The sequence below is a fragment of the Gastrolobium bilobum genome, unplaced genomic scaffold (assembly GCF_033153095.1).
Source record: "Gastrolobium bilobum isolate Gb01-03AN ecotype WA unplaced genomic scaffold, APGP_CSIRO_Gbil_v1 utg40843, whole genome shotgun sequence".
Lineage (NCBI taxonomy): Eukaryota > Viridiplantae > Streptophyta > Magnoliopsida > Fabales > Fabaceae > Gastrolobium > Gastrolobium bilobum.
In genome coordinates this window covers 2,289-10,885 of record NW_026897679.1, presented here as the reverse complement: position 1 = coordinate 10,885, position 8,597 = coordinate 2,289, and the positions used below count along the sequence as shown (strand labels likewise).

Sequence of the window (8,597 nt, the reverse complement as noted above, 5' to 3'; positions counted from 1 at the left end):
TGTCCTGAGTTCTTTCTGCTCTTGCTTGGTTAGCTTGAGGGGTTGAGGTGGTGGAGGCTCAGCAGGTGGTTCAATCGGACGAGGATGCTCCACATAAAATGAAACTCTGTCCATTCTCAGTTTATCTTCACCTATGGTTTCGTTGGCAAGGTCACCATAACTTCCAGATTTCAGAATAAGCATGTCCCTAATAAATTCAAGCAGTTAATTGAATATTTTTCAAATTAACTAAGGGGAAAAAAATTATTTTGATCACATTTTCTTCTGCTAATTTTCAGTATTTAAGGAACAAAACGACAGTTCCACAAGACAGGCAACACTAGATACACAAATAGTCACTCGTGTCAAATTGTTCATTGTCAAGTCTGATTTCGTGGCCATTAGAAGTGTTTTTAGTCTTTAGACTCTTTCTATTCAAATACCCCTCTAGCAGTCTTTTTCAAACTGCCGGCCTGGTCTATTCCAGTTTGTCACTTTGTCTCTTCTCCTATCATGATAATAATTATCATTGCAAACAACAGAAAGGAAAGAACATGGGTTAATTCATATTAGCCTAATTTTTTTTAATTATTTAAATTCATGCCGTTCATATAGCCGTTAACACAACCCTTACACGTTCACAAACACAACACTTTTATAAAAAACCTAAAAAAAAAATTAATTATTTAAATTTATGCAGTTCATATAGCCCTTAACACAACCCTTACATGTTCACAAGCACAATACTTGTATAAAAAACCGGTAGTCAAAGTAGGCATAAACTTACCACCACTCAATTTCTGGAATTTGTTCCTTGGGTTTTTCTTTAATTCTGACACTCTCTGGTATTTCTATTAAATTTGGATTTATATCAGGAGCAGCCTTTGCCTTTGCCAGCTGTGCTTGTTTGGCCTTCTGCTCTTTTGCTTGAGCTTCTCCAAAGCACACATAAGGCAATGGAAAATGATTAAGTAAGATGGTAAGTCCCTTGAGAGTGGAAGAAGGAGGAAGGACATGTAAAGATACCTTCAATTTTATTGTTTCAGCATCTTTTGACCACTTTCCTTCCTCCACAAACTGGAAATTCATCCTCTTAGGCCGCAGGAGCTTTGTTTTGTTGATACCCATCCTTTCATCAAAATGAGGATTAGATTCAGGATCGATATCCAATACAGGTTTCAGTATTTCAAATGCATCTTTCTTCTGTTTGTTAATGTTGACCTGGAATGTTCAGACACAGATTCTAGGTTAAGACAAGAATCCCAAGTAGAAAAAGATAACTGATAAAAAGAGACAATTGAGAAGACTACACACCTTTAATGTGCTAAGGTTGCTTGGCTTAGTAACATTGACAACATTCCCATATTCATCTATTTCCCGTCCATGAGCATCCAGACGAAGAACAGGGGCCTTGGTTGGTTTCTGCGGGATAGCAACATCTGCTACCATCTGGCCAGGAAACATATTTATTAGTGGAGCAAATTGTGGATCTTGACGGAATCCCATCCTGGCAGCAAGCTCCTGAGCACGCCTGACAGCTTCATAGTTGGGTAGAGTTGCAATACTAGCAGCATTAGCGCCACTAGCAGGAGGATTTGCCTGAGTAGCAGCAGCAGCAGCTGCAGGAAAAATTGACATATTTGCAACAGGCCCCAAAGAATCTGAGGTGGCAGTTTTTGATGCTACTCCAGCACTAGCAGAGGGGACTGTAGATTCATTCTTTGAATCCAAATGTGTGCTTCCTTGCAAATTTGGGGTAGAATTATTCAACTACACAACCAAAAGCACAGCACTTAATGCATTTGGAGGAACATGGATAACTATGGTAAAATAAATCAGTATCACCTGGTAGCTAATAGATAGAAATATTCAGGTGATAACAGGTACTTATGAGTAGAAATAATGCCCAACTTACCTGAGGAATTTTCTTCAGCTTCTCCGACAACTCCTTCTGCATTTGTAAAGCTTTCTTAGCCTTAGCTAAGGCGTCAATAGAGAGGCTTCCAGTTTTTCCAGCAGTTGAAGATGACCCATCTGTACTAGATTTTCCAGTAACCTCATGAGACCTGGTAATACTAACGCCCTTATTTTCATTTGTGGTAGAAATCGAAGATACCTTGATAGGAAAGGAAGGAGGAGGGGCCAAATATGTCTCGGGCTCACTTGTGGGCGCCACAGCAGGCGATCCCAAGGCAATGCCCTGAAAGAGCATAAAATTAAACACCAGTGACTGTGTGTCGCTATTCAAATATTTCACAGTGAATAACAGAAGAGAAGGAATAAGAAAACACAGAGGACTGATATAGTTGAACAGAAAACAAAACATATCTCCTGTAGACCAACCTATCAATAAACATATGAGACAGTCATTCAAATTAAACATTGATAAAAGGACTATAAGGATTCCCATATAATTTCTCAAGTAAATTAGCATTCTCATTCTAGTTCAGTACTAATTACTAATGCCTTTTAAATCAGTAAGTGAAAGTAAACAACCCTACAATTTGACGCGATACTCTAAATTAGCACTCATGTATTATCAATACTAAGGGAGTAAACATCCCTTAAATTTAATTACAACAACAAAAACGAATGATCTCGGGAAATAAAAAAATACCGGGCATCATCAAATTCTAAATACATAGTATTGAAAAGAACGATAGAAAAAAAAAATAAGAAAGAAAGAAACTCACGTTTTGTACTGAAGCAGTGCCTTTGGCAGAGCCATGGGCACCATTAGTGACTTCCTCCTTAACCTTGACCTCATCAACAATGACTTGAATGCCTCGAACATCGTCGTAATCATGATCTTCTTCTTCTTCTTCCTTCTTAACTTTATCCCCAAACTTCCTCCGTTCTCTCCTCCCTTCCTTCCTATCGTCAGAAACCCTAATTTTCTTATCCTCCGACACCCTGTCCTCGCTGTGCTCCCTGTCTTTCCGCTTATGAGAATGAGAAGAGTGTCGCGGCTCCAATGAATCTTCCCTCTCTTCATCACGCTTCCTCCTACCTTTGCTACCCTCTCTATCCTCTCTTTCATAAGCCCTATCCTTATCCCTATCCCTGCTTCCTTCTCTGTCTTCCCTGTCCCTGGATTTGTGGTCGCGCTTGAGATTCCTGTCCGATCGATGATGGCGGTGGTCATCGGAATCTCGGTGGCGGTGGTCGTCGGAATCGCGATGTCGTTTGTCATCGCCGCGATGCTTGTGGTCGCGGTCGCGGTCGCGGTCGCGGTCGCGGTCGCGGTCGGAGTGGCGATCTCTGGTTCTCTTATCGGATTTGTCTCTGTCGTCCATTTTAGGGTTTGGGAGATACACTCTTTTCCTCTACCACTCCCTTCCCTTCCCTCTCTCTCTTCTTTTTGTAAATCGGGGATGAGTTAGTGCTTAGCTCAACATAAATCTTATAACTTCAAATATCAAATTTTATCCAAAATTATAAAATTCCAACATTTTCTATTTCTTTTTAAGACTTTTTTAACCTTGCTTCTTACGAGATTATTCGAATTTTATTAAATTTTTATCAAATTTTTAAATTCTGAACCTTTAAAATATTTTGTAAGTCAATTAAGTCTTAATTTTTTATTATTTAAATAGAAATTGAATTTTCAAAGTTTTATGTAATGATAAGTAATAATTAAAAAACTCAATTCGAACAAGAATTATTAAAGGACTACAACTGCGTATTAATCATGATAAAAAATTAAAAACATAAAATAGACTCACTAAGCCAAAAATATTAATATTAACTTACATACAATTAGGGGTGGCAATTTGTGACACGATCCGCGAACCCGACCCGGACCCGACACGAAAATTTCGTGTATGGGTCAACCCGTTTAGTAAATGGGTCGTGTTAGGGTTGGAAAATAGTGACACGAAAAAAATCGTGTCGGGTCACGGGTCAACCTGTGAACCCATTTGACCCGTGAAAAATCTGGTTCAATTTAAAGTTATTACTTATTATACTAATTATTCTGTGGTATAAAAGGAAAAAATAAACGCCTTAGCCCTTTAGGGTTTCCATTTAACAGCGCAACTCTCTCTCTCTCGCCTCTCTCTGCCCGTCTCGTCTCTTTGCTCTCGCCTCCAGGGGTCGATCTCGTCTCTGTTCCTTAGAAACCCGCGACTGGAAGTTGTATGACAACGAAGAGTGGCCAAATCCCTCCAAGCTCTGACAGCTCATACCTTGCTCTTCTCCTTCACTCTTTTGTTTGCTCTCAAGGTTGACCGTATCGTCCATTGCGCATAGTGGTCAGTTTTTTTTTTTAACTCTTTCTTCTCTTACCTTCTTTTTGATTACCCAATTCAGAAAAAGTAGAAATGAATCAAAGGGTGAGAAAAAAAATTTAGCTTTGTATGATTCTTCTTTGATTGACCATATCTAGCTTCATCCTGAAGTTGTGATTTACCGTGTGGTAGACAAGGTCCTCTGCTAATTTGTTTCCCCCTTTTTTGTTGTTCTATGCATGCGTGGATTATTATTATTAGTTATATCTGTTGTCCAACCAGGTCATGGTTAATGTGGGGAGTCCTTGTAAGTTTAGGGAGCGTAGTTCAGGAAATTCTAGGTGAGGATTCTCTACACCTTCTACAACCACAATTGCCTCCATGAGCTTGCACTCTGAAACTTCTATATCAGCAAGATGAGGAAGTCCTTTGATCATTGAATTTGAGAAGAGACATATCATTCCATCGCACTTGTGTACTTTGATAACTCCTATTTTTAAGAAAGATATCTCAGTTACAGGACCTAGGCAAATATATTCCAAATTGCTTAGATTATCGAGAGACAATAACTCCAAGTTGGGGAAAGCATCAAGAGCATGTTGACTTGAATTCATGACTATGCATTTGATTTCATCATTGTGTTGTATAAAGAGAGACTGCAGATGGGGAAACCAATCACTTTCCAAATCACCAAGAACATTCTGGACACCATTCAATTCATCCAAGTACAATACATCAACGTTTTTCAGCATCTTTTTTTCTCCTTGACCTTGAGGACATGGTCGCTTTGGAGGGGAAGGCAATTGCTACAGACTAGGAGTTGAAGGCCTTGTAACAACAGCAACTCTGTTAGAAGTTTTGTTAGTTAGTTAGAGTTGTAACAGAAATCAAATATCAGATATCATTGGCTGTAGATAGTTAAATAGGAGTTATGTGAAATTTGTATAAATAGGATATGTGTATTGAGAGGATGTAAGAGAATATTCAGAAGTTACTTTCTTTCTAAAGATTTTTTTGTATTTTTCTTAGATCCATGATGCTCTCTTCTTGAGATTGTATTTGTATCAGAGGCACACACGGGACTTGGTTTTTTGAGACACACGGAATTTAAAGTTGCTATTGCTTACACTAGTCTTTGGAACTGCATTGGAATAGTTTGTGCATGAAACTTTTTAAGTTTGTGATCCATATATAATATATGTAAATTCTGAATTTTGCTTTCTCATTTATATAATAGATATTCTAACTTCTCTTTTTTACATGTAGATGGACTTTGAATCACACAACAGCAGTGGAGAGAATATGATGGATCACAAGGTTGATGTTCAAGATGCAAATGTTGAGGGTGATAATACAGCTGGGTCAGCAGGCACAAAGGTGCCAACAAAGAAACCGAGAAAGTTAGTATCCAAGGTTTAGCAACACTTCGAGCGCATTCCAATAAATAAGGATGGATGTAAAATTCAAGCCAAATGTAAGTATTGTGATCAATTATACATAGCTGATAGTAAATATGGCACTGGTAATTTAAAGCGACATTTGGATGGATGTGTGAGAAGAGATACTAGAGATGTTGGGCAGATGATGCTTTCAACTCAAAATAGCTCCTTCAGTTTAGAGCCTAAATTTGACCATGAGAAATTTAGGGAGTTATTGATAGCTGCCATTATTATGCATGATTTGCCATTTCAATTTACTGAATGGCAAGGCATTAGAGCTCTTCTTCTATATTTGCGTGCGGATTTGAATATTATAACTAGAAACACAGTGAAGGCTGATAGTGTTAAGTTGCATAAAAGGGAGAAAGATAGATGCTTGAATATGTTAAAGGAGAATACCAGTAGAGTTACTTTAACATTTGATTTATGGACTTCTTTAAACACTGATGGATTTATATGTTTGACTGCACATTTTGTTGACAAGAGTTGGCATCTGCATAAAAGAGTTCTAAATTTTGGGTTTATGCCACCTCCACATACTGGAATCTCATTGGCTGAAAAAATTCACACCTTTTTGAAGGATTGGGGGTTAGATGGGAAATTTTTTTCAATTACATTGGATAATGCTTCTGCAAATGATGTTTGTGTTCAATTTTTGAGAGATCAACTGTTGATTGGAGGTGGACTTTTATGCAATGGTGAGTTTTTTCATGTGAGATGTTGTGCTCACATATTAAATTTGATAGTTCAAGAAGGATTGAAAGAGGTTGATGCATCTATTGTGAAAGTTAGGGAAAGTGTTAAGTATGTGAAGGGGTCACAAGCAAGGAAACAAAATTTTTTGCAGTGTGTTGCTCAAAGTTCTCTTGCATCTAGGAGAGGTTGCAGGCAAGATGTTCCAACAAGATGTAATTCTACTTTTCCCATGCTTGATAGTGCACTCTTCTATAAACGTGCCTTCATGCACCTTGAGTTAAGTGATTCCAACTACAAATATTGTCCATCTAGAGATGAATGGGACAGGATAGAAAAGATCAATGAGTTCTTGCATGTATTTTATGATATTACTTGCATCTTCTCTAAAACCAAGCATCTAACTGCAAATCTTTACTTTCCTTATGTTTTTACTGCACATCTGACATTACAAAAAGGATTGAAAAGTGATGATGCTTATATTGTGAATATGGCTGAAAAGATGTTCACTAAATTTGACAAATATTGGTCTGAATTTAGTATGATTTTAGCCATAGCTGTCATTTTGGATCCTAGATATAAGATGAGTTTTGTTGAATGGTGCTACAATAAGTTGTATGGTGATGATGGGGTGAACGAATCAACAAAGGTGAAAGAAAAATTGGTTTCCTTGTTTAATGAGTATGCACATGATGGAATCAGAAACTATTCATCTATTTCTTCAACAAGTAGGGCTGGAGATGATGGGAGTGAGACAATTGATGAAACGTCAATTTGTACTACATCTAGAGATGTTTTGAGTGTAAGTTAACATAATTATTTGTCTTGTAATTGTTTATATTCTTTTGTATATTTATTGATATTATTTATTTTATAATATTGTTAGGAATTTGATACTTTTCACGAAGTGGTTGTGCCACAAAAGACTCAGCTTGAATTATATTTAGAGGATCCAAGGATTGACAGAAGAAATATTAGCTTGGATGTGTTATCATATTGGAAGGCTAATCAATTTAGGTATCCAGAAGTTGCTGCAATGGCAAAAGATATTTTTGGGATACCTATTTCTAGTGTTGCTTCGGAAAGTGCTTTTAGTGTTGGAGGAAGAGTACTTGATCAATACCGAAGTTCACTCAAACCTGACATAGTTGAAGCATTGATTTGCACTAGAGATTGGTTATATGGAGAGCAAGGTAATATACATTATCAATCACTTATTCATTAACTGTTTATTTTAAGGATTTTAATTAACTCATTTGATTTTTATTTTTATAGAGCACTCAGCAATAGCTTTGGAAGAATTGACAGAAGATATCATGGACATGAATCTACATTCAATAGCTGACCATGGCACTCAAAATTACTCAGTTGCATAATGACTTTTATATTTCAAATTTTTAATCAGTTAAATGATCTTGAATTTGTGATCTTAATTTGTATTTTGGTGGAAGAAGTTGCTGTAACAATGAGACATTTGTTGTAGGTTGCATTTAATTATGTTTTGATGTTGGACTGATGGAGTTCAATGTAGTAAGTTATTTTGATTTGAATTAGATTGAACAGTTTTAATATGATTTGAATTAATATCACTTTCTGTTTAGTCGTGTCGGGTCGGGTCGTGTCGAGTCGTGTCGTGTCGGGTCGTGTCGTGCCGTGTAAAATACAGATTGCCCTCAAATTCGGGTTGTATTGTGTCAACCCGTTTATACATGGGTCGTGTACGGGTTGAATTTTATAACACGATTTGTTAATCGTGTCGTGTTCGGGTTGAGTCTATTCGTGTTCGTGTCAGACACAGGTCGACCCGAACCCGACCCATGAACACGAATTGCCACCCCTGCATACAATACGGGCCAAAGGATATTTAAATCTCAACATTCCTTAAAATAAATTAAATTATTATTAAGAAACAAATAACTTTAATTCTCCAGCAGATAATAAATTTGTTAACAATGTATTTATTCGATTATTTTCGAGAGCTTTTCTCCAGACTTTGAACCGATTTCCTAATAATATTTTATTTTCTAGTTAGAAGAATCAAAAAGAACGTTCACTGATTCACCGGTTCAAATCATTATTCTTATTATTATATGTGAACCAATTTAAATTACTTTTAATTGAAAAATAAGAGTTTGTGCGTTAATTTAAAACAATAAACAAAAGGGTTATATTTTTCTAAATTTACAGAGTTATTGATTTTAATTATGTATTACGGGTATTACATAGTTATAACATAAAAAGTTATTTTTTTATTATT

At 36.7% G+C, this 8,597-nt stretch overlaps 2 protein-coding genes across 2 annotated transcripts; one reads left to right on the top strand and one right to left on the bottom strand.

Moving 5' to 3' along the window:
- Positions 1–3: 3 nt before the first annotated feature.
- LOC133309282 (protein RDM16-like) lies at positions 4–3,336 on the bottom strand (the record flags this gene model as incomplete). Its single annotated transcript, XM_061510031.1, has 6 exons — positions 2,673–3,336; positions 1,895–2,179; positions 1,294–1,749; positions 1,001–1,200; positions 767–922; positions 4–187 (listed from the first exon to the last, which is right to left on the bottom strand). Coding segments are annotated over exons 1-6 (1,884 nt in total), but the record flags the coding sequence as incomplete, so codon positions are not given.
- Positions 3,337–4,986: 1,650 nt separating this feature from the next.
- LOC133309283 (zinc finger BED domain-containing protein RICESLEEPER 2-like) lies at positions 4,987–7,716 on the top strand. The gene is made up of 5 exons (XM_061510033.1): positions 4,987–5,007; positions 5,475–5,621; positions 5,742–7,142; positions 7,227–7,533; positions 7,616–7,716. Exons 1-5 carry the CDS (start codon positions 4,987–4,989, stop codon positions 7,714–7,716), a joined length of 1,977 nt encoding a protein of 658 aa, XP_061366017.1.
- Positions 7,717–8,597: the final 881 nt, after the last annotated feature.

Coding starts and splice junctions, on each gene's coding strand:
- LOC133309283 (XM_061510033.1), top strand. CDS start 4,987: ATGGTCGCTTTGGAGGGGAAG. Junction 5,008..5,474: donor TGGTCGCTTTGGAGGGGAAG/GCAATTGCTACA, acceptor TTTTACATGTAG/ATGGACTTTGAATCACACAA. Junction 5,622..5,741: donor CGAGAAAGTTAGTATCCAAG/GTTTAGCAACAC, acceptor GGTAATTTAAAG/CGACATTTGGATGGATGTGT.